The 26560-nt window shown below is 40.0% G+C and overlaps 1 protein-coding gene across 2 annotated transcripts; it reads left to right on the forward strand.

Annotated features, from left to right (window-relative positions):
- The first annotated feature begins 1071 nt into the window (after window positions 1-1071).
- LOC111272024 (multidrug resistance-associated protein 1) lies at window positions 1072-20228 on the forward strand. 2 transcript variants are annotated; one of them, XM_022853166.2, is made up of 19 exons: window positions 1072-1690; window positions 10075-10300; window positions 11549-11671; window positions 11785-11985; window positions 12173-12347; window positions 12605-12859; window positions 13121-13324; window positions 13481-13712; window positions 13818-14011; window positions 14214-15008; window positions 15388-15716; window positions 16110-16275; window positions 16630-16829; window positions 16997-17213; window positions 17340-17443; window positions 17613-17783; window positions 18033-18217; window positions 18512-18656; window positions 19310-20228. In XM_022853166.2, the coding sequence occupies exons 2-19, from the start codon at window positions 10137-10139 to the stop codon at window positions 19488-19490; spliced, it is 4041 nt and encodes a 1346-aa protein (XP_022708901.1). In that variant the 5' UTR covers window positions 1072-1690; window positions 10075-10136; the 3' UTR covers window positions 19491-20228. The 2 variants fall into 2 exon arrangements, with proteins under 2 accessions (XP_022708901.1, XP_022708902.1); XM_022853167.2 differs by lacking the exon at window positions 1072-1690 and adding an exon at window positions 1977-2125.
- Window positions 20229-26560: the final 6332 nt, after the last annotated feature.

Below are 26560 nucleotides of genomic sequence, written 5' to 3' on the forward strand. Positions count from 1 at the left end.
TAAAATCCTTTATATACCTAATTTTAGTATAGCATTATAAAATTACGGTTACAAAGCAATATCCGCATAAATTTACTAATTTATAAAAAATTATAAAAATTAACGTATAGATATATATAAAATTTATGTGAAAAACATGTGGCAGTATAATCCGCAGTTTCCACAAATAACTTGAATATCTATAAACGTGCGTGTCTTTGAAGCTATAGTAAATCACACCTCCGAGCAGTGACGTCGGGAAAACATATATCATATTGTATTAATTTAGGGAATGTGCAATACCCGTTGTCGAAACATTTGAATATCCCAGTGTTGTAGTAGCGTTAAAGTAAAAAATGCCATTTATGCCGCTGAACGTGCTCAATTTATCTCTGTACTACATTTCTGTGTCAGGCGCTTCATTTTTTATCGGCACTTGCTTAATATCCTCCTTATCCTATGATCGTATAATAACGAATGTTATTAAAAAATAGTTCGGGACTAAACTTAAACAAACAATCCCTGTTTTTCAATGCGTAAGTAATAACGCGTTGCAATGGTGGCACTAAAAAATATATTTGAAACTAAGGCTATATCTAAAAATATTTAAAATTTCAAGAAATATACTTACCGAATCAAGTGAAAGCGCAGCTTGATTAAGCAGCTGCACGTAGAAAGGAAACACGGAAGGGAAAAACATCTGTGCGAAAAAATCATTATTTTAATTTCCTACGACTTACTTGAATAAGGGTCATTCATCCTTAATACACACGCATATTATTATATAGTAGACGACTCTGTTTCGAACTTGCCACACGTGTGACTTTGGCACGCATCGTGTGCGATGTTATCCATTCATTTTTCTCGGATTTGGGCTAAGTCTTGAGCAGCTAACCCAATGGGATTTGTCGGTTCTGGCTCAAGCGTCGCCTGAACTGTTCGTTAGGCGCACATAAACTTGAATTGACGATTATACGCCGCCTGGCTATCTTCATTCAACTCTTACCTCTGAGAAAGGGTCGGCAGTCATGAAGGGAGGGGAATACAAAAGCACCCAGCCAGCTGTCGCTCGTATCTATAGAGAGAGCTTACGGGCGATCAACGCGTGCGTGTACCGACTGAAAAACGAAACTGTCTTTATATGTTGGTTGTACGTACGTCTACTGCACACACATGCATCCTGATAACCAAAGCCTACAAGGTCCAGGTTACGGCAAAGGAAACTGCTTGAATAACGAAGCAAATCTGTGGCCATGCGTTCTTTAGTTGTCCATCAATTGAAAGCATTTTTAATGTATCGGTGTAATTATAATTAGCATGTTTGCTTCTAGTTATCTGGCTGACGTCTCAGAGTTTATTCCGTTTAGTGTGCCATAACATACAACAACGCTGTATCTCGTGCGGCACGTCTTCGCATGTATGAATTGTTCATTGTGAAGTTACGGTGTTGAAGAGCGTTTGAATGACAGTGATCTTACGGGAATAAATCATCATATTAGTATACGTTTGTGGTTTACAGTTGACTGCGACTTCAGTACAACTTGGCCGTCAAAAAAAATTGGCCCAAATATAGGCCCTGCCTCGATGGTGTTCGATAGTACGTAAATTGTATCGCTAGAACCCTGCTGAAAAAAACTTACAGCTAGTATTATTCCTGGCTAAATCGGGCAAATCGTGAGCTAATTTCACCATAAGTGCCCACTACGTTATTGTAAGTACGATTCGTGTTCTCTTGCCAGCATTTTATTCGAATTAATTCCTGTACTATCTAAAAAAGCTGGTTTTCGAAAATACAATTATGGCACGACACAGACAGCTATGCCATCACACATAAATTGCTTTATATAGATTAACTGTTTATGGATGATTAGATGATTTGTTTGTCGATCTCGTCGGCTGCGTTGTCGGCCTGTTAGCGTGTGTACGGACTGATACATATCTAGGGATCGAAAGGGAGGAGTTGTCTATTGAGCTTATCACATGATGTTAGTTGTCCCACTCTTCGGTTGAACCGCTGACCTGTCACCTTCACGTTGTCCTTGTTGCTGGCCTTCGAAAAGCATGGATCTACATAGATAGTGCCGTCTGAACCTGCGCTCAGTGTATTACCTATATCATCATCATACTAGATTCCAGACTATTCCAGGTCGGCTCACATCCTGCTCGAAATTGTTGCGCTCAGAAGACGATTGCATGGCAGTGAAATGATTGAAAGAAAAAGGAATTACTAACCGTATGCTTATCTAGTAGAATAGCCTAGTAACCAGGCATTGTCAAACATTGAAGTGACTTTTAAAGCCCATTATCTTATAGACATTTTTCGATGTCTTTCGTAAAATAGCCGATTCAACGAGCACTTTTCTGTAAATAAATGAAAATAGCAACAGATCTCGATGATTTCTTCGCAAAGTTTGACAATGCTAGTCCCTAGAAAGCCGTAACCTACCGGATCTAACATGACGATCTGTTCCGACATAAATCTAGTTAATGCATACTCTATAGTGCGCATGGTTTCCACGAACCAGCATATGATATATGCAGAGTTTTACTCATAATGCTAGAAAATACAGGAGGTATTATAGATCTCGCACCGATATTTGAGATCGTTGTGAAGCCAATCCTGATGACCTTCTGTACTTAAAACTGAAGTACTTCTTATTATTCTGTTTGTCCGCAAATAGAAGGCAAGGGATGTCGCACCAGTAAGTGTATATACCACATCTGTAAACGATAATACATATCTAGAAAACGCTCTTTAAGGTTTAACGTTTCAGACATTCGTGCTATATATGATTGTATAGGTTATTCTGGCATATTTACAGTTTTGTGTATATACTAATATTTTAAATCCTACGTATTTATTGGAATACCTGCAATTAAGATAACTGATTGATTTCTTCGAAGTTGTTGATGCAACATCGTATCCGGTAAAATCGTTTGACCATTTTCAAACTGTGCAGAGTCTTCATAGTTTCTCTCCTAAATCCAGCATAAACCAAATGGATATGACATAACGAGATATGATAACAGTATTCGGCCGGGGCAAGCGTTCTGGGTCGAATCCCTGGGTATCTTTAAGGTGTGAAACGTAATTATATTTTTACCCGTACAATTATGTTTTTGCTATACGCCACATAAAGCTATTTCACTAGAAATTGACCTGCAACTAATATGGTCAGTCTGCGTTTGATCTTACCCTGCCGTAGAACAGATAGTAACTTCGAACATTTTGACAGTCAGCAAGATTCGCCTGTGTGTCCTGAACGGACAGTTGTAAGAATGACGCGAGTTTCTATGACCTCAAGTACTACTACTCACCCTTAGCATACGTCGCAATATATGAGTGCCTATCTATTATTTTTTTCTTTTAACCAATGTTCAATGAGTCAACAAAAAAGCTTATGTAACCTCACACTTCTAACATCATTGAAACATCGAAGCGTGTTTATTGACGTATAGTCTTTGCTCTGTAAAGTGAAGAGATGAGTCAAAACGGGCACGTTTTGGTGGTTAAATTAATAACATATATGACGTTGTTAAAAATGGTATCGAAAGGAAATATCAGTAATCTCTATGCTGGCAAGTGTGTAGTTACACAGAAGAATCACAATTAATTTGGCAATGTGCCTTTCTTACACGAATAGGGAACGCCTTAGCAGCGGAGGGTAACTGTGGATCTTAACCTTTGATGGACAATGACGCCCCACTTTTTGCTCAGTGATTATCATAAAAGAGCAACGTTGATGAACGCTAGCAGAAAATAGTCACGGAGGAATCTCCACTACCCCCAGTAATTCTTGGATCCAACGAAACGAGAACGATAATCGTGCTTTTAAATGTATTTGTACACAGATAGTGGGCGTGAGAAGCTCTTCCAATCTGAGCGACTGACGATTTGCGCCTCAAATCGCGACCGTTAATGTGGTTTCATCGCCGTATTTTGTTTAACACTCATCAGTTCGGCATCATTGCGCCACCTGTGTAAATATGTGTCTTCAAAAATCTACATTATAGCATTTCAAGTTGTTAAACAGATAGAATACATACAGATATATAGATAAGGATGATACCTTTGTAGGTCTGTATTCTTTCGAGGATTAGTTCAACGTTCCATTTTAAGCAACCAATTAACATCACTGTGTCCTTCAACTAATGCGATCACATTCAGGGTATCTATATGCTTTACGCAAGCGCAGTGCATATCCTCACGTGTTACATGAATCATGATGCCAGCCAGAGCAAGAAGTTCCGTAAGATCCATGCGGCGTAGTCTTCATCTGATCAATGGAGTCCTAATGAACCCATACGTAAAGTCAAAAAAACGTAGGGATAATGTATCGTTGCAAAAATCACGCCTAAACATGACCGGTAGAACACGACCTTAAAACGCTTGCTTAAAGGAGAAATTATATTTCGCATCTTCTTATGTTTTACTATTATTTGTTAGGATATTTCGTCAAGATACCCATGAATGAATCCGCGCATAAAGGTGTTTTGTTGTTAAATTGACCCAGTCTTCAACGTGGCGCCATGTTTAAAACATTTTGGAGTTGAGATAGCCGACTTAGTCGCAGTGACATAATTGTCCTCGGAAATTAGCCAAATTGGTGACCTCCCTGTAACGGCTTGAGGCTTGCCAATGTACGAAATTAGTGTTAATGCGTAAATTTGCGAACTTATGTTCTTGGTGGTATATTCGATACAAAGTTATCCGTCTCGCCAAGTAGATAGCAGTCTAATTATAATAAAAACAAGATAACTTCTGGATCATCGATCGGCAACGACGGCAGAGTAGTGCCGTTCTGTAGAAACTTGAGTTTTATTCAAATCTGTTTTTGGTTCGATCTGACCTAAGATCGCCTATCTGGACATTTGTCGAAGGTATGAATTAATGATCGATCGTCGTCAACCGTATGGTAGTTTTAAGTCATCAAGAACTCTAGGTCATCAAATGTAAACGTTTCGATGACATTTGAAATACTGAAGTTGATTAACTGCTGTTAGCAAAAATAGTATATACAGTAATATACACCTTATTATTTGTTTATCGCATAAGATATGGCATAACGGTCTTCAAAATCCTAGAAGTGAATAGAACGCTAAAATCAAGTTGGCTTATGGGGAAGCTTGGGAATCATTTCAAAAGCTCGACGAATTCTATGTTGATAATGTCGAAGGGGCCGCAATTTTGGCTTCGATGGGATACCATAGCAAACGTAGTGCCAGCTGCTAGGCCTTATCTAGCCAAGCTAAATACCGTAAAGCCTTCTAGTGGGAGGTATCTCATCAGATCGTTTTCGTATATAGCATTCCGTTATGCCCAAATTAAATCTGGATAGCTCTAATGAAACATGCTTGAACGGTCAAACTACATTCTGTATTAAATACAATTAAACAGATTATATCGAACGAAACACAGCTTAGCGAGAACTAATTTCAAATAATGAATATACATTAGAAGTGTGAAAAAAGTTGTATCAATGACGGAAGTTGAAAGAAGCATGACAGAAATGCACGAAAGGGCACTAGCTACATGCTTCGTAACAAAGAAAAAAAAATCACGCATATTCCAGTCCGAAGAAACAAAATACTTTACTTAGCTTTTATCAAAGTTGTCGCCATTATCGAACACGCTAGAGAAGTTGTTTTTGGCCTTTTGAAGGCAACGAAGCGTACTGCGATGGCCTTTGATGTCGTCTACGAGCAAACTGACAGCGTAATGTATACTTATTTTTTGTTAAACGCATTTATGTCATATTGCACTCTAAATTGGAAACACATAAATTTATTCTTCCCTCCATCAGTGAAGCTAACGAACAAATATGTGTTCCTGTTTCTATTTACAATTTTTTTTACTAGCTTTTACAGTGAAAGGCCTTAATATATTCAAGCTAATTATAATCGCGTGTGATATTTCTGATAGCTATAATCTTTCGACAAAGCTTATAAGGCATATATGCAAAATATGATCTTAGGCAATATGTAGAACAGTTTATTAGAGCACCAACTTGCGGGAAAGTCTCGCACCCTGTCCATATTTAGATAATAAGAAAGAAAGCATAAAACAGGGAAACTCAGAGTCAAATATAAGAATGTACAGAAAAGACGACAGAGATCTACTTTTATAGGAAGCTTCTAATAATGTTAAACTAATATTGCTAGGTGACGGTCAGTTGAATCAAATTGAATAACTTTTAACGCGGCATATGTTACCACAGTTAATTGTTTGTTGTAGTCCCATGTGTGCAGTGGGGCCTATTACTCGTCTTAATATATTGAAGTAATAGAAAATTTATTTTGTGAATCGATGACATTGTTTCCAAGTTTGTCAGCAACAGCAGCACTTACTGAAATAGGCTCCATGAAACCAATACAATGCGCCTTACTGATCTCGTAAAACGCGTTTCGGCTCGTTAATGACAGCGGTAGCCAAAGGAACGATCGCTAAGTCCTAATAATATCTCCTAAAAGCCGTTCAATTTCTTTGCGTACAAAAACTGTGGTCCTGCCGCCTGGACAAAGTTGGGCAGCTTTTAGTCTTGTTCTATGAGTCTCGTTTCAGATTCGGAACATTCGCCCGGATTCTGTTTAGGGCACGTTAACAAAACGTGTCTTGATGGTCCTTGCAGTTATCAAAGGCACGATCTACAATTATCTTTAAATATCGATAGTTTTTAACAAGTTGATAAAGGTCCAGAGAACCAAAGTGATTAAAAATGCATGATTACAACAGTATAAAACAACCGTACAAAAAGTTTTCGAAAAAACGATCGCAGTTTTAGATTCAGTGACGTTGCTACCGGCATCGGGATTTTAAGTCAATGTCCCTATTAGTTTAAGCTGTGGCCGAAGTACAAGGCTTGCTCTCAAACAAAGCATTATAAAGGTTTATAGGAATAAAATGATCCGCCCTCTAATATAAATGCTTATTGTTGCTGGGACCCGAACACTGAACATTGGCAGTGCTTTACAATGCCACTGCTCAGTATTTGTAAAACTTCGTCCTTTCTACTCATTGTTTATTACTGCTTACCAGAACTTTGCGGTGATTGGAAACGCTCTAGCAGACGGACTGATGGGAGCAAGAAAACATGGAAAGCTCTACTCTTACGACGCAGAGTGGATTACCCGTAGTAACAAAAACAACGAAGTTAACTACCTGTAGATAAATGTTGTATTATTTTTGGAGCTACGCAAACAATTTGAGTGGGGTACGTAGTAGAGACGCAACTTTAACCCAGTTCTCAGAGACACACAGCAGAACTTTAATCAGAACAATGGCAACTTATCCATTGACGAAAGCCCCCGTATAATGGTAAACTACACGTTTACTGATTATATTACTTCACTTATTTGGTAGTTCAAGACTGAATGCTGCATAGATGAACGTAACTTTTCTCTATTAGGGATTCACAAACGGACATACGTTACATCACATATGCCATGCCAGTACGCTTCCATGGCGGAGCCTGAATCAGCTCACCTTAGTCTTGCTAACCACTGGCTATCACGAATCAATACGAGAACGAAGTGCTTTGCAATTTCGACTTATTACACATCGACATCTAACTTTACGCCTATAATTACCTATTGTGACTGCAGGAATCTGGAGCAACTTAAACCATCGAAAGAGTCCAGTCGAGTATTCTAGCTCCACGGGCTTTACCAGATTGACTTCGTTGACTTCGTACAGATAACGAACGTCGTAGCTGGCTTTGGTTAAAATATAACTCTAGTATATTATACACACAGTAGTAAAATTTGATTGCGCATTTCGTACAACGGTAGAGATAGTGTCCTCGATGAAATATTCGGCCTGTTCAAGTAATACCTGGTGGTGCCCCTAATTCATTGCAGTGAAGTGGCAATACTTTGCTACGCGGTCCCGACTTACTTATATAAACAAGTTAATAAAATACTGGCTTATAAAGAAAATTGACATTTGCAACTGGTTCATGCGATGCAAAAAGTACAGTAAAAAAAAAATCAACGTTACTGCGGCCGATTTAGGTCATTCGCCTTTCACAGGACATCGGCCTAAAGGTGCAATAAATTAGGTGTTTCGTTCTGGTCGGTCGCGTCCATCAAAAAAAGTAGTCCACACTTGATGCAGTCCATTTCACAGTCTACTTAGGAATACAGTTCTTTGGAAAATAGTTATTTAGGGGTAGTCAAAATGCGCAGCATAGATGAGGGTTCTCAAGAAACCTTTTAGGATCGGATTTAGAACAGTCTGCTGGATGTAATGACTCGTAAGCAGCTTTAAAATAGGACTTTGCTATTCTGGCAAGGTCTTAAGAATATGTAGAATCTAATTTTCTTTTTTTTCTTTTTTGACAGCAATATATCACTTGACATTAGCCACCTAGTAATGCTCATTAAATACTAGTAGTTCTAAGATTTTATCACATGAGATTGCATCCTGGGTTTCGCCTGATAAAAATAATATAATGACTTATTATAATTATAGCAACAAACTAATTTATTGTGTATTCGATTTCACTTTTACGACCTTTCCCCATTTCCAAACCAATTCATCTATTCCCGCTAGAGGTGTTCGAAAAAAGCCGTGTCGAAAAGTACGTTCATAAGGTTTTTGAGGTTCTCTTCATTTTCAGATGTTATCAATCTCGTTTGCCAGTGATTAGAAATGTGGTAACTGACATTTTCTACTCAAACTGTTGTAGAAGCGCTTTAACGATCTTTGCCAACTTGGCCATATAGAGCTCTTTGTTGGGCGACCTTTTTTCAAGCGTTTGCCAGTATACTAAACACTTTCAGTGCCGCCGAATTCAAATCATGGATCTTTTGAAACGAAAATTTGGCTGAATTCAGGACTTAGGGGTATCTTTTGCAGCTAACCATTTTTCGCTGTTATATACCTGCAGCAGAACCCACTTTGTGCCAGTCATAACAGTTTTGTGTTGAAACCTGTTATTGCGGTTGCAGGGTGCCGGGCGAAATGTTAAAGGTGAATAGGAACCTGTACTTGCTCATGTGTTTCACTAGGTGTGTGACACACAGAAATCCCTAACTTGTGGTAAAGTTCTGTAAATTTAGAATTTCTCATAACAGCTTACCTTCCCGATCAGTCAGTTCTACCGTCTGAGATTCTCACAGACTTCGGATGGCCAACTCTTCGGATTTTTTCGGTGTAGTTAGCAAGTCCCATTGAACGGTCTTCTCATTTGTGAGGTAGTCGTTAGCAAAGCACATATATTCCGGGTTGTCCCGGAACCCTTTTGATCTAAGCAAAAGCCGGAACACCATAGGTGTTAAAAAAGAAATTTATCAGACGAAACAACCATCTGAACTCTACTAAAATTTATTCACTACACAATAAAAGTGCACCTAGATTATGGAAGCGAAGTAAATAATAATAAGAAGAATAAAAAAAGTGCGGGGAGGTAAAAGGGAATGAGAATATTAAAAAATGCTCCTAATTATGTAATGTTATCGAATACAGAACATAGGATGATTGAGTACCGATCATTGACTGTTTTCAACTTAACCGATCTGCGTAGAATAATATCTTTTTGCCTATTTATTGAGTTAAAAGTTGTTGCGTGGGTCCGATTTGCGGTAGGGGCGAAATTATTAAATGATTGCTATTGGTAAGTAGCCTGGTATATGGTTATCCTATTTATGCTTACAACAGCAGCCAGTTTTACCAGCAGAGAAAAAGCCCGTTAGCCGTGAGCTTACCTTCGTGATTATGAATCGAAAGCAAATTAGTAAAGGGGTTTATTGTAGTATCCTTACAAGCTGTCTATTTACTCTGATTGGCGGGCTTGACCAAGGAGGAGGCCTATCTGTTATCTTCTACTTGATGTCTCTATCGTCCTATAAGAGCGGAGCTTGGTATATAATAGGTTGGCATACTTTGGTATCGAATAATCGCGTGCTGAGTGCTCATTTCAAACGAGTTCTGTATCACGAAATGATGACATATTTGCAGCCATTCATAATAACAATGATATATGTACTGATTTATAAGATACCACCAAAGATTCTAACAATAATGTAGTAAATCTTATACATCTTCGACTTTACTACAATAACATTCTATAGCACCGTTTCTACTATTCGTTGCAGGTGACTGTCTCATTAAATCAATACAAAATTCTCCTAACGTTTTACTTGGCGGATTGCGGGTAATGTCTGCTAAAAACCGAAAAGGCGGCACTAGTTCCCTAGAGGATGAGTCTTCTGCTGAGAAATCCAGTCGCTTGTTCAATGAGTTTCCCAACGAGATTAAGACCCCTATCACAGAAGTCAGGCCAAATCTTTGGGACCGAGTCACCCTTGGACATTACACAGGGTAAATTGGTTTTACAAAAGTCCGATTTACTTTTCACTAAAACGTTTGTTAGTCCAAAAGCTATAATTTTATGTGAAACAATGTGAGTAAATAAAAGACACAGCGAGGGCCCCGTGGCGGCCTGCGTTTGGCAAGAGTGAGGAACACCTAAAGGTGAGGTGCAACAAAGTCACCAAATATGGGCTCGGCAGGTACCGAGAGGTAAATTCTGTTGTAGGATTAATTGAATACGTTATAAAAAAGCAAGAACAAGCTATTTGATATCACTGTTCGTCACCAGGTAATTTAACAGTGATTTTTTGCTTATGATAAGAAAGTCCATGGATACTGGATATTTGGCGGATATTGTTGTCAATGTAGCTGAACTGAGGTACTCAGTTAAAAAAAGCGCTTATTTACTCGACCCTCAGCAGTTTTGGTTGCTGGTGGAAAACATGATTTCAATGTCTGAAGCTAGAAAACGGGGTAGTTCACATCGCCATATGCTCAGCTGTTGGTCGAAGATGTTTCCCCTCGGAATCAATATAAGAGTTTATACCGCAGAGGGCACGACCGCTTGAGTGGTGTACTTTTATACTCACTTGTGAAAATGAGGATCATGCTAGCGATTCTAGTTAATTTATATTCTTTTCACCGATTAGTAAAGGCCCAAATAGGACATATAAGGAGACACTTTCCAAACGGAACAATCGAGGCGTATTCACTTAAGCATGAAGCCCATATGATCGACTACACAAACTCTAACATTCAACTAGCTCAATACCACTTAGATGGCCGAAATCATTCGTCTTCATTGTCACTGTCATGATAGTGGAGTAATAATGCGAAACTGGACATAGGAATACTTCCTTTTGCACCAAACACTTTGCATCAAAAGCTAGGAAATATGTTGACTGGAAAATAACACAAAGCTTTTTCCCTTCATCTGCCGTTTCTAGGACTGAATTGAGATTCTTCGAGCTCGCTTACCCGCTAGACCAGAATCGTACGTGATTCTGATCATGGTTTGGGCACAATGACTTAGATAATGTTTATGCGATTTTTTTCGGTTTAGAATTATTCCACCTAAACCAACAGCCTTTATTGAATATGGCCTCAGGAACTGAAAGTGAAAATAAGTAGACCGATTTAGCGCTTATCGAACTAAATCCTTTTCATTCTTGCTTGGTGCTATACGCTTCGTAACATTCCGTTTTCGAAATCTGTGTACCGTTGTTTATAATTTTTCATTTGAATAATTGCATCTAGGCTTGTTTGGAAAGCCTTTCGCCAGACGGTGACGCCAAAGGATTTGTTACCTCTGCATATCGAGTATTCGGCGGAAGAGTGTTGGCGACGATTTCAGAAACAGTGGAGGGGTCCCGAGAAAAGGTGAGGGTCTTGTTTTTTCGACGTACGTTAGTGTAGCTATTACCGATGCCTGATGAACTTTGATGAACAAATACACAACCGTCAAGCTAGTAATTATTATCTTGTGATTCCAGTATGGCCAGCTATCGTGGGGACAGCAGTACGCGCAAAGCTGAGCCTTCGAGTTCTATATCCTCGGGCAAATCTGGTAAGCCACCGAAAAGCCGAGGCGTATCGTGTAGTCTCATGAGAGCTTTCTGCGGTTTCATCGTAACTAGCTCCATACTTGAAATCTGCTTTGATATTTTGCGGTTAGCTCCTGTTTATATCTTAAGGTGAGTGGTCAGCGAATAAAAGCAGCTATTCTAAATCGCTTGGAGAAGATTCTAGCTACGAACCAATTCTTCTCGTATTTCGTAAAACGCAGTCTTCTTAGCTAACTACTTCGCGTTGTCACATAGCTCCTTTCTAAAGATCTTACGTTCCTGATTTATAACGATGTAATTGTTTATGGATTTCCAGTCGGATGATCAACTTCATCTCCAGCGATGAGTCTGATTCCGTGGGCTATATGCTGTGCGGGGCGATGTTCGCAGTGTCGATCCTCATGTTGCTTTCTCTCAATGGCCTAGTCTTTGTTAGCTGCTGCGGTGGCGTACAGATTCGTTCAGCTCTCCTGGCCGCAATCTATCGAAAGGTATCTTGATCACGACTATAGTAATCTTAACTTGACGTAAAATAGTAGGAGATCGTCAAACGACACGAAACGTGATCACATATTGAAGTAGAGCGTTTAACGGGCATATTGCGAGGCATCATAATCCACTGTATATCACGCGACAGCTACCCAATAGAGATAGAATGAACCCTGTGACGATATGATATGCCTAACGGTCGTTAACAATGGTTATCTGTTGATTTGACAATGTTTCTTTATTACGAAACCGCTTTCAGTGCCTTGTAGTTTCAAATGAGTCGAGTCAACAGTTTACTAGCGGTGATCTCATGAATATGATATCTGTCGATATCGACAACGTGTATCAATTCACGATGTATTCAACTCTAGTTTGGGGCGCTACCGTTCGAATTCTTTCCTCAGTGGCAATCATTTGGTATTACTTGGGGCCCTCGTCTTTGGCAGGTGTTTCTGTCATTGTAGCATGTATACCTATCACTGTAGCCCTCAGCAGTGCCATTGCACGGTATCAGGTTAGTATCACCTTAACTGACTCTACATCTATTGTGTTATTGTGAGTCTTTTATTTCGAATAGATATTTCCGCATTGTAACTTGCTTAGATACGGTCACCAACAATCACAAAGATTATCTATGCTCTGAAGCAATATGCAAAGCTTAGGCCTGATCCCTTTGTCGATAGTCAGTTGAATACTGGCTGGACCAAGCGCAGTTCCTCCAACTAGTCGTCACTATCGGCCTTAACTGTCGGCTCACTTTTTCCCTTTTTTATAGGACCAGCAGATGGCGGAAAAGGACAAACGGTTAGACGTTCTAAACGAAATTCTATCAGGCATGAAAATGATCAAACTGTACGCCTGGGAGATACCGTTCATTAGCAAAGTTCGAATGATCCGAGCTAGAGAGACTGGCTATCTCCGAAAGTATCTTCTGGGCCAAGCATTGTTAAGTCTTGTCTGGTACTGCAGTCCATTCTTGGTAGGTGTTTGGCTTCTGATTGCCGTCCATTCGAGCCCATGGCCAAATAAGAACTAGATAACATTTTTGCGCAATTTTGCCATCTCTGTTAACGTCATATGTTGCACCTAAGCATTATTGCAGTCCCTATATATTCTCATACCCAGATTTCAACAGGTAACCGCTACGGCGTTTGGAGCTTATGTGCTGTGCGGCAAGAATCATGTGCTCACCCCGGACAAGGCGTTCGTATCGTTGTTCCTCTTTAACAATATGCGTTTTTCACTAACGTTTTTGCCAATAACCATCACAATGATGCTCAAAGCACTCGTATCACTCGAGAGAGTCCACAAATATCTACTGTGCGAAGAAATTCACTCGGAAGACATCACGCATTACGTTCAAGAAGGTAACGACTCAATTTTTAATAATTTTGTTTCAAGTTTAAGTAAGACTGTTGAACTGTACACCGATGCTTAGTATTCTTCTTATTCGCTTCTGATAACACCTACAGGTGAAGATATTCGACTTTCAAATGCTTCCTTCAGCTGGGGTGGTCCCGATCCAACGATATCAAACCTGAATTTGACTGTTAACAAAGGCGAGCTAATCGCTATCGTTGGTAAAGTCGGTTCTGGCAAATCTTCACTTTTGAATGCGATTCTCGGCGGAATGAAAAAACTGAAAGGAACCATCGATATCAGAAAAGTTTGTAAACGTTTTGCTACGTACGCAAATATTTTCTAACATCCTTTAACTAAGTACGAGTATTTTCCCTTTCTGGGGGCCAACAACCGTAGGAACTAGAGATTTTACTTAGGCGAAGTTCGAAGTACCGTATTGAATTGTCCTGTCACACATTAAGTCTACATAAACGAAAGAAAACTTGTTGTACATCTTTTCATTCTAGGAATCTGTTGCCTACGTACCTCAACAAGCTTGGATTCAAAATGAAACTATCAGACAAAACATTATTTTCACCGCGTTAACTGATGATTCGTGGTATAGGGAAGTGGTGGAAAAATGTTGCATGCTACCTGATCTGAAGCTGTTTCCCGCCGGTGATAGAACCGAAATTGGAGAAAAAGGAGTTAATCTATCCGGAGGTCAAAAACAGCGTATTAGCATGGCTAGGGCAGTTTATCAACGGGCGAAAATCTATCTTTTGGATGATCCGCTCAGCGCAGTCGATGCACATGTTTCCTCTGAGTTGTTTAATAACGTGATTGGTCCAAAAGGCCTATTAAAAAACTGTACTCGTGTTCTAGTCACGCATTCTGTTGCTGTTCTACCATTTGTGGACCGTATCGTAATTCTCGAAAATGGCAAAATTGCCCATATGGGAACGTATCAGGATATCCTAAAAATGGACATTAAACTTAGGAGATTTTTCGCTGAAAAAAGACAGCATACCGGAAAAAATGAAACCGGTATAACTGGCACCCGTCTCCGCCCAGAGGCATCATATTCAAGCTCTCGTAAAATCAGTGCATCTTCGGTCCAAGTGGACGAGTCACTTTCGTCTTCGCCTCTTCACGGCGGTCTCAAGGGCGGAATGGAAAAATCGAAAGGCGCCCTGATCGGCGAAGAAGCCATGGAGGTTGGTGACGTTAAATGGAGCATCTATGGCAACGTTATGCGCAATTTTGGTTTTTTGATGGCTTTCCTATGTATTGTAGGATTCACTATCTACCGTACTGCAGACGTAAGTACCAATTATTCAGCATCGGTTGTATACTTTAGTCAGTTAGTAGTTTTAAACTCGTCACAAGGAGCAAGTTCTTTTATTTGCAAATGTTCCTGCTAAATGAACATAAATATATTTAGGTAAGTGTAAGTTCAAAGTGAGTTTACAACGAGAGAGAAGGTAGGTCTACCGTTGCGGTAAGATTAGATAACAATCAGAAAAGGAAATCGATTATTTCAGCTTAAAATTCTAAGACAGATCAAATATTTTCCAAACCATGCGTTTGTTACATTTTAAATACAGGATCGTTTATATGAGCATGCGCGTAGTGCACTCGAATCTACTTGAAGGTGTTCTAACGTGAAGGCACCACCTTGTGGGTTAAATTATTGTTTAGGTCTATTCAACAATATGGCTCAGTGAGTGGTCCAATGATGGCGTGGAGCTTCTTAAACAGCACAATATGACAGAGGAAGACCTTCAGTCAGGCAAATCGAATCAGACAGAACAGGTGCTCGACGAGATTGTTACTCGCACGTGGGAGCGAATGTGGGTTTATTTGGGGATCGGTGGTGGACAGGTGATCGGAGCAGTCATCGGAACCTCTTGTCTGGCCATTGGGTGCTTGTCAGCGTCGTCCACGCTCCATTCCCACATGCTTTATTCCATTATGCGTGCACCTATGTCCTTCTTTGACACTACACCCCTCGGCAGGATCATTAATAGGTAGGTACCAATTAGATCCAAGGCATATCTGAACGTAACATTTGCGTGTTGCAGAAGTCAAATTGTAATAATAGTACCTTTATTTAGTATCAAAAAGGACGACAAAGTGGCGGAGTAATTTTCCTTTAAATCGCATAAAATACAAGGATACTAGGAATTAGGGCCTTTGAAGACTGTCATTTCATATTTATTCGTTACTGCAAGTTATAAGATTTCGCCTACTAACTATGAAACTGAAGTTTTTGCACATTAGAATTAGGGGTCTTTGATCTGTCCGTACCTATGTAGTACCTATGTACCTATGTATGATAAAAGTGTGTATTGATATCATTATTATTAACCCCGTATGTTACAATATCGTAAAGATAATCATACAGACTTATTTCGAATTAGGTTTGGCAAGGATATCGACGTATTGGACCTGGAGCTATACATCCATCTTGACGGATGGCTGGACGCAGCGTTTCAAGTGGTGGCCACCGTTATTTTAATCTGCATCGAGATACCATTTTTTGTCGTTTTCGTCGTACCCATCTGCTCAATTTATTCTCTAACTCAGGTTGAAAAGCGCGCGTATGTCCTTTCCTTCTGGGCGAATCATTAACTGTTGTTATAGTCTGGAACTTATCTTAAAAGGCAGATTAAGATAAAAGATATTTTCTATTTAGCTAACTGAGCTAGTTGTAATTCGGGAACAATAGATTACGTTAAGAGGAATGTACATGGCAAACGTAGCGTATGATCATCTAAAAAAAGACTTGATATTGTTAAGTCGCAACTTAATTATTTAGTATGACGGATTTTTATGTTGCATATTAGTAGCGGCGTACGCTTCCGAACAGTATGGAAGAACTTCGTTAAGTCTTTTCTCAGATTAACGAATTTTTTAATTTTGTCCTTCCGGAATTGTTAGAAAGTCTATGTAGTGGCAGCGCGTCAATTTCAACGTCTTCAATCTACTACACGGTCGCCTGTTCTCAACAACTTCTCGGAAACGCTAAACGGTGTCTCGAGTATACGGGCGTATAGGGTTGAACAACACTTCATTAAGAAATGTCAGATTCGAGTTGACCTCAACCAAAATTGTTACTTCCATTCTATGGCTATAGGAAGGCGAGTCTTAGTCTTGTCTTTACGGGCAACATTTAAAGGATAAATTTCTAGTATGTAAGAAAGTGATCAAGTCCTAAAATGAAAATACGTTGGGCACCGTTGTCAAGCGGTTTAAGTAGCAAATCGTATACTCTCATAATTACTGTCTGATATTTCCACGCAATCAGGTGGGCAGCCATCCGCATTGATTGGCTTTCAGCAATTGTAGGATGTCTGACCTGCGGTCTTATCGTATACTATCGAGCCGTCCTGAATGCCGGGGTCGCTGGTCTCATTTTGTCGTATGCTCTATCCGTTTGCGACGCTGTGTCGTGGATGATTCGCATTGCAACTGACGTTGAGAGCGCAGTTGTGGCTGCTGAACGCATTGATGAATACAGTAATGTAAGTCACTATCCTCTTGTTCTTCACCACAAACTAGGCACATTTGTTTTTCCTTAGTGCCATAATCTATCGTAAATTATTGTACGATCGCATTTTTTTTACTAGTTACAACCTATTGCCTTCTAGATCGAGAGCGAAGCGCCCTGGACTCGCGAGGGCGGGCCCGTGCTCGATGGCAATTGGCCTCATAAAGGCGAGGTAACTTTTGTCCGTTACTCGACGAGATACAGGTCAGTTCACAGGCCACAAGAGAACAATACATCTGAGAAATAGGAGCAAAACAAAATGGGCTGACGTTCATGGTTGAGCAAACATAGTATCCTAATTGTAAGCCAGTGACGCACGCACATATATGCAACCCGTAGATCTTATTAGCTATCTTTTCCACTGTACATTTAGAGAGGGTATGGACTTGGTGCTCAAGGATATCAACTTGAAGATTCGGTGCGGTGAAAAGGTTGGCGTCGTTGGTCGGACGGGCGCTGGTAAAAGCTCACTCACGCTGGCGCTGTTTCGAATTATTGAGCCAGCTTCTGGTAGAATTATCATCGACGAGGTCGACACTTCCAAGTGAGTGTGATCAATTAGCTCATTGAAGAACACTGGGACGACGCATGACTATCAGAGGACAACAGTGTTTCCTAGCAAGCATTATAGCGATTATGGAATTGGGTGGCTTTGCAACATACTTGTTGATGCACTCCCAAATAAATGATGGGTCAGGGAATATGAACATTTTTTTTGCTGTTCAGACATTTACAAAGGTCGAACAACAAATATATGTTTCTAACTATTCTGTTGTTTTTGTTGTTGTCGTAGACTTGGCCTTCACGATCTACGGTCACGCATAACGATGATTCCACAAGATCCAATTCTATTTCGGGGAACAATTCGTTTTAACTTAGATCCTCAAGGTTTATACACGGATCAGCAGTTGTACGCCGCCTTGGAGCGGGCTCATCTCAAGAAGACGGGGCTTCAACTCAACTATGCAGTGACACAAGGCAGGCTTAGCTTCTATCATTTCATATGAGTCATACATAATCCTTTAACTGATAAAGAGCTTTAAGCATTATTATTTTTGTAGAAGAAGAAGAAGAAGAATCCTTAGAGTTGGCAAGTTGCGTACACGGGCATTGTGTCACACGTGGTATATCATGTGGGTATTTGGCGGGCGGTATCGAAAGTAACTTTAAAATTGACTTTTATTCAGTTCAACGGCAACGTCATAAATGTAATGAACGGTCAGTGTTGCAATGGTTAGCTAGTTTTCCCTAACCGCAAAACGGCTCTTCTAGGCGGTACCAACCTTGCTCTAGGGATGCGTCAGCTAGTATGCCTTGCCAGGGCTTTATTACGAAAGTCGAAGATCATTTTACTGGATGAAGCGACCGCTGCCGTCGATATGGAAACAGACGCCTATATTCAGGAAACTATCCGGAGGTAACGAATGATAATTCCAAGCAAATGTTTTAGATAGAAGATTGTACTCTGCTCGACACACTGCATGACGTAGGCGTTTTTATAGCCAGTATTACTAGTCAGCATTAGTAGGAAGCTTCACTATGATACGAAGGTCCTGAACCCAGAATCTACCTAGAACTTATGTATCCCTAATTCTAAAAAGCAAGTACGATACCCTCTACACTATTCTAGGGCATTTTTGCCCGCCTGTCCCTTGCGATGTTGACCATGCTTTCTTTTGCTTTTCGTTCGGCTCATACATAACCTAACTAGTTATCCGCATAAAATAGAACATTTTATCATAAGTCTAGACGGGTGCGCTCATCGACTATATTATATTTATTAAATTGGACTGACTTTATTCAAGTGATCGTTATTAGAGTGCCGCCATTGTTAGTACAACCTAAGGTCATTTTTTTCTCGCGAGTAGTTACTTGATTAAATTGTGTTTAAAAAATCAGTTTTTAAAAAGGTACGCACTTGTCACGTTTTAGCCCTGGTCAAGCTTTTACCCGTCGGCATTGTACTTACAACTAAGTAAATAACTAAAATATAATTTCTATTTTCTGCTCACCAATATGATGTACCAAAATGATGTTACCAATCTGCCGATTATGTCTGTGTGTTTTCAGAGACTTCGCTTCTTCGACGATCATTACAATAGCACATCGACTAAATACAGTTTTTGATTACGACACAATAGTCGTCCTCAGTGAGGGTCGGGTGGTCGAGAAAGGTTCCCCCAGACTGCTGTTAGCTGATAGAAATTCACATTTCCACTCGATGGCCGAAGATGCCGGACTGGTTTATTAAGTATCACGTGCTTTTCTTTTACAGTTAGGTTTTAACTAGCACGAGCCGTGATGATCTAGATTATGAAAGATTTTGAGCTACTTAAAGTGATAACGTAACCTGTGATCATTGTCCCAAAGGCAGAGAAATAAATCGATGCTGACTGTTTGAATATGATCATTAACGTAAGTAAAATAACTGTGCATAAACATTAACAGAAGATTGCTTTAATATGTCAGCACTTCACATGTAACATAAACTAACATATATGTCTGTTGTTATTTGTTCTTCTGCGTCGATACTCAGTATGTTTCATACCAATACTTGCTGCTGCTGTTGGCGAAACAAAGGAAACGTTGTTCTTGTGGTCGTACTGTGGAATCGATTGTTAAATATCGTAGATATCATTTGCAATGTACCACGATTTTATATATGCCAGAGGCATGATGATGTATAATTTTAAGCACGCTAGCCTAACGTCACTGCAGTAGGAGCCTATCTATCATGTTTAGCAAAAAGATACTCATGCATAGCGAATCCTTGAGCACCAGGAGCTACGCCAGTGCCATATCTATCCTGTGACGATAGCAATGAGAGCTCTGTACTTTTATACTGTACGATTAACGCAACTGCGGTAATAATAAACATATTGCATGGAATATAAATAAATAATATATTATATTGAGTAGATGTACGTGTGTTGAAACATTTAATAAAATATGATGAAACAAATTCTGCGAAAAAAAGCGTTTACTACTATTCGTCCATGTGTCGTTCGTTTTTGGTGGAATATTATTGGGGGAGGATCGTGGCGACGCTGTTGCTCAAGCCACTGCTCCAGGTTCCTATCACATATCGTCATGGTGGCCCAAAGTTGGGCAAGATAGTTTACTAGGCAAAATAGATTGGTCATCTTCCAGCGACTAACTAACTAAGTTGCTAACAATAATGCACAGAGACCTAATGGATGGCATCGTACTTCGTGCGCAAATACAACGTTATATATATATATATGTATCTCAGTGTTTGGGACGAATGTTCAACCTGATTTCTAAAAGGACATTAAGGCGTCAACAATCGAAGTTATTGAATTCTGTTGAATACACATCCTCTGACCTCATCAACTTTCGAGAACCTGGTTAATAGACATTTAATTGGCAGCTACAGCGACTGATGATCCGAGGAGGCTTTCGCTCTATTCGATCTGAAAATCGACCCTTTGTACGTCGTATACATTATCCCAAGCATGTAATCAATTTGTTTTTATTTGGGTACGCAACATTAATGTAGAGTAGAACAAAATAAGATTATGTACCTAGGCCGCAAGGATCGTTTTAACAAGGAATAATAAAAAAGCTGATGCGAACTCGAATACCGGATATAATAGATACGCTCTACACTAGAAATACATGTCCCAACTCTTAGACTGGGGGACGGAGTCTTGGGACGACATTCACATTACTTCAAAGCATTATATGTTGCTCGCCGATATTTTTCACAGTGGTCTGATACCGAATTTTGAAGTATCTTTAACACTTAACGCAGCCGTGGGTCTAATCGCTTGTCCCTTCTTCTCAGGATGTCAAAATTGTTCTTCTTGCAGCTTTTCTCGTCCCTTTTCTGCTTTCTGCTGGACTCTCATCACGGCTATTGCGAAGCTTCAAACCGCGTACCATTTCGTAACTCCTTTCAAAGTCTACGGCATAATATTATTGGCCATGACGTTCACTAAAGGTTGCTCTTCACCTCTTATAACCACTGACAGCTTCGCAACGTATGTGCGGCTCTGCTCAGCGAGGACATTGCCCTTTGCGTTGCCGATCTTCGAAAAATAAATACCCGTGACCGCTAAATACCAGTGTCAGTCTGTGCACGGCGCTTTTTTCTTAACTAAGCCGTGATGTTTTCGATGAGTCTACTTGTTCAACGACCTGGAATAAGCACAACAACTTCAGTATCTTTCACAGCACCCACTGACGTCTATTGCTCCTGAGGCGTCTGCTCCTTTGTGCGGTTGCTCTCCGCTTCGATTTCGGTTGAACTGTCCGTTTCTAGCGCTAGGTGCCGCCACAGGGTCATACACGCCAACAGGAGGATTGCCTTGGCTAGCCCTCCGGGGCTCAGGGCAGCTTTTGCTCCTCTGTAATTATCTCTGTTTCTACCTAATAAGTTGGTTTCCGACTTTCTTTAGCGTAGCCACTTCAAGGGTAGTGTCCAATGTTACTCTTGATCACGCTCTAAATAACTAATTTGAATAATTGTCAACTGTTTATGGGAGTCTGCATTTAGGTTGAGTTTTTCCGGTACAAGTTTGCAAATTTGAGGTGCGCATGCTGAATTGAGATTGCCATAAAATAATTCGAACTGAATAATGCCTATTGAGTTCAACAGTATCGGTGATGCGTCTTTGTTGTTTGCACCGTATTATCAATGGGTTCTTCAAGGGTCTCCGATGTCCCTTACCACGCGTACGCTTGTTACCGATAGTATGATACGCCACACGAGGTAATTGCGCCCATATGGCTTTAGTAGTATGGGTTGGTTCAACGATCTAGTGAATGACTTACGGATCCCTCCACCGAGCTGTCTGGTTTAACATTATTTAGGAGCAAGCTTTTACTGGCGCGCGTTTATTTGACGTTGACACTCTTCGCTTATGTTAATTTTTCACTTGGGTAACAGCTGCCGCCAGTGGCCGTCGAGTGCTAACCCGACGTTTCTTTGCCATTCATCCCCAATAACGATTGTTGGGTACTCTTGTCCTACTAAGCTCAGCAATCAGGTTAGTTAGAATGACTATGTAAAAAAACAGAAAGAAAAAAGAAACAGAAAGCGATAGAATAAGGATTTTACTTCTCTATTGACCTGGACGCCCGGAAAAGAAAATGTTCTGAGGTCTGAGCTTTTTCAAATGCTGCTCCAAAATATCTGAAACAGCATACCTAACAAAGAGAAAACTGAATCCATTTAATATGGTTTCAATTAAACGAGTGGTGATGTTTTAGTTCTATGAAGTCCATATAAATAAGAATGCTCAATGTTCACACAACTCCGTCGTATCTTGTTCATCAAATAGCCGGGCCTGATATTGGGTTTTCACCGTGGGGCACAATGATAACATTATCTCCAACAAGGAGCTAATGAGTTGAGTTGTCCAAGTAACCTTCCTCACGTTGGATATACTTGTACAGGTAAATTAGCCCAAGCGGATGACGACTGCAACTGTGGTTATATCGCGTCTGGCGTTGTCGACCATTCGGTGGACTGGATTTGAAAAGTCCAACGTATAGCGACTAATCGATTGCGACTGGGTCACAGCTTTCACGGGTTTTACGAGTGATATAGAAGTACTTGCTTGCCTCCCAAATATTTGAAGATTTATCAAATCTCTATCATTCTTTACGTTGGCAAAAGCTCTTTTTCCATAAGTTGTTACTGAATTTTCATCATACACTGCGGACAAACGTGCCAACGACCTACCGTAATACCGTTAACAGCTGCTTGTATTTTCAACGGAAACTTTCCTTGAATTGGATCCCCATTTTTCAGCTTGGCAACGCTGTTGCCAACTTTTTTTGCGCTTGTAAGGTTTCGTTCCGAAAATGCTTACTCTTAACGTCTAGCATTGCAATATCCGCCATGGATGGTACATTTTCATCGACCTTTTAGCGAATTCTTTTCCTAGTTTTCCTATCGCTGACGCTTCGTCAATGTTAATACCAAAAAAGTCCTCAAAGGCTAACTCAAGCTCTTCTAAAGGTGCGATCATAGTTACCAAAAGGTTCTCGGCAGTCCTTCCATCATGGATTCGAATCAGGTCAAAGGTAAGCCGTTCTGAGTGACACGATGGACCCCACCCAAGGAAGGCAAAGTCAAGCGCAACTACCGTTTTTTACGACATGCACACTTGTTTATCGTTAGACTAGCGACAACGTTTTTGATTGCTAGAGAGCAGAGTTCTAGGGCCAATCTCTTTATGGTAAGCTCATACTTAAGGCCCACTTCCTGTTGAACTCCCTCACGTGCCGAGAGTACTTGTCCACCTTTGTGTGTCAGGAGCGACCGTAGGAAGGCATCAGAAGCCTTGCGATGAGTTAATCCTAAGACGGTCACACACTTTCCGACAATTTCCTCAAAGTTTCGGACTGACTCGCTGCTTTGTCCGCATGGTGCACTTCATGTTTCTACAATCCTTTCCTTCTTGCCCTTACCAAACCGTGTTGTACCATCAGTCTTCACACATCACATCCTTCCCCTGCAGTGCTCTATCGCTGCTCTCACTGTATAAGCTAGGACACTGCTTGTTACTGTTGCCTTTATCGCTAGGCGTTGTGAACTTTGGATGAACGCCAAAAAGGCAAAAACCTTCTGCACAAGGGTTGCAAGATCTGAACAGAACCTCCGTAATCGTACGAGTATGTGAGCCGTAAAGGCTACGTTATCCATAATATCCACCTAAAATATTGAATGGAAACAGACCCCTTTTGACTGCGCTGTCTATCTTTCACATGCCCAATAGAAGTTGATATTCCCTAAGGGCGTGAAATTTGAAATCCATCAGCGAATCGATAGCGAGCGAGGGCGAGGCACGGCCGATGAAGGAGCGGTCGCTATTGCCGCCGGTTGGAAAAAAGAAAGAGCATTTGGCCATAATGAAATAGGAACAATGCGAGAATTAAATTGACATTATTTCACGGACTAAGATCTTATTAAACGTAATATTATTTGCAAGCGTAGGAGATGGGTTTCGTCACAGGGTTTATATTAGATAAGAAGATGAAGAAGAGTAAACAATGAAGTTATTTTTCATTGAACCTTTAAAAAATTGTCAATTCCAAATAACTAATTTAAGGCTTCATAGGATGTATGAACAAATCATTTGTGGAAAGAACATGGCCTACTCAAATAAATTATTACAATGACTAATGTGTAGCCGCCCAGGGTAAGTATATCTCTTATACTAGGCTTGATATCTGTGACCAGTGTTTTCAGTTTAGATGTCCATCGTGTGCCGAATCAGAAATAACAAAGGGAGCGACACTTTGGACGGTACTACTGCTTCTTGTATAATTTTTGCTAGATATCAAAAACAGATAATCGGCTGCAAAGATTCACCAATTTAGAACCAAGTGTTATAATCATAAGTGCCACTATTTCCCTGAAAAAGGTAGATCCCACAAAGTAGATCCCAAAAGGCATCGTATGCTTAGTTTAGGTAATGTTAAATTTATTTGCCAGCCTTGTATTACCTCCTTCGTTTTTTACATGGCACCACGCCATTCCATCCCAAAGGCTTAACGGCGGTACCGGATGTAAAGCTCGAACCATTGAGGTAACGTCGAACTGTGGCGCTTACGTCAATGGCCGGCAACGATTTGATTGTTGCAGTAGCGAACACTGAAGACCCAAAAATATCCAGCTGCTTAAAACGGTACTCAAGACATCATTACATGTAAGGTGTTTTTATATTAGCTTATGGCATTATTGATCAGACATACGATACGGTTTTAGAGTGCTGGTAGCAGTGACTGTATAATAGGGGCAAAGTGAGGGATGATTTTACAATCTGTAGTCCAGAGACAGAATGTGTACATAATTAATTTCCACTGGCATTGCTTTGGGGCGTAACACTATCATGACTCAAGTAATGGTCTAGCCACAATCGAAACGTTATAATAATTTCCGTAATAAAACTTCGTTTGACATATATGTACATGCTTCTAGAAGCAAGAAAGAAAATTTGGACAAAAGGCTCTAGATTCTGTACCAGAACATTCTTAGTACATGAGCATACGTCACCTGGCAGCTGGGCGGTGCTTCTTTACACAGCAATGGCATAGATGGACAGTTAGTTCTCTGGATGTAAAGAAGTGCACAATGGAAGCTCTTGCTCTAAACGGTCGCTCAGTTTCAATATGCCTACTAAGACTAACTGAATATTTGGTTTTACCTTTTTTTTTTTAACTAGACAAGCTCTATACAACATTACTCGATGAATCATAACTAGCGCTACGAGCAGATTAAAGATGGTTTTTCATCAGACATGCTGTTTATATGTACGCTTTACAAAAGCAACTTCACTATGAAGGTCATCCCATGCTACATAAATGACCGTTATATTATACAACGACGATGAAAATGCTAATTATATGCTAAATATCTAGTATTTAGATCTAGTTCTTTTGTTTCGACTAAAGCTACACTGGGAATCTAGTTATAGTAATATACCAGTTCGGTACCCTTATTCTTCGGATTCTTAGAACGGCGGGAAAGGTTATCAGGAATAGGGTAGCTTCTACGATCATTTATGGCAAAACAATCTATTAATAGTGCCTATGCAACGCCACTGGTCCATTTGGTAATTCAATGAATGGCCGGAAATGTCGCTAATTTTGAACAGAAGAAGACAAATTTCAAGCTATTTGTTCTATCCGAACTTGGACCATAAGATTTCGTATGAATCAGGCATGTCAGCAAATAATAATATGATCACTTTAGTTTTTGGACAATCATATAATTTTGTTAGTATAATATCTATAGTTTTTAGTACTCTGGTCCCTTCTACTTCATAGATTTCAGACTTTCTTCAACCTCAATCTGAGGTACTGTGTTTTTCGTATGAATTTTTAAAATAAAAATTGCACGCTTGACGGCAGAAAAAACAAAAAAAAAAGTTTCATGGAGGTCTTCTAGGGTTTCAGCATTTGCGCCGATATAGTAAAACTGCGCAGTGCGGTAATTATATATTTTGAGGTTAGTGGGAGCTGAGAAGCTCATAACTTAATCCAAGCAAAGAAAAAAAAAAGCAGAATTTTCGACACAAAGCACGCTTTCTGTTGAGATCTGTCTGACGAGCATGAACACGTCTAGTGTGTATTTAGTACGCGCATCAGTTATACTACTAAGTAAATCAATAAAATTATCTAGGCACAAGCAAGTTTCCCTTCGTCATAACAGTTTAAAAGACTGTGTCTCGGATAGTTAAGCGTAATGACGACTATAGAACGTGCGTTTACATATTATTATTTTAATCAAATGCTTAATTTGTAATGAGTCCGATTTAGCCCCCTACTGATTATGTCGCGTCATGT

This window comes from Varroa jacobsoni, unplaced genomic scaffold (assembly GCF_002532875.2).
Source record: "Varroa jacobsoni isolate VJ856 unplaced genomic scaffold, vjacob_1.0 contig01409, whole genome shotgun sequence".
Classification (NCBI taxonomy): Eukaryota; Metazoa; Arthropoda; class Arachnida; order Mesostigmata; family Varroidae; genus Varroa; species Varroa jacobsoni.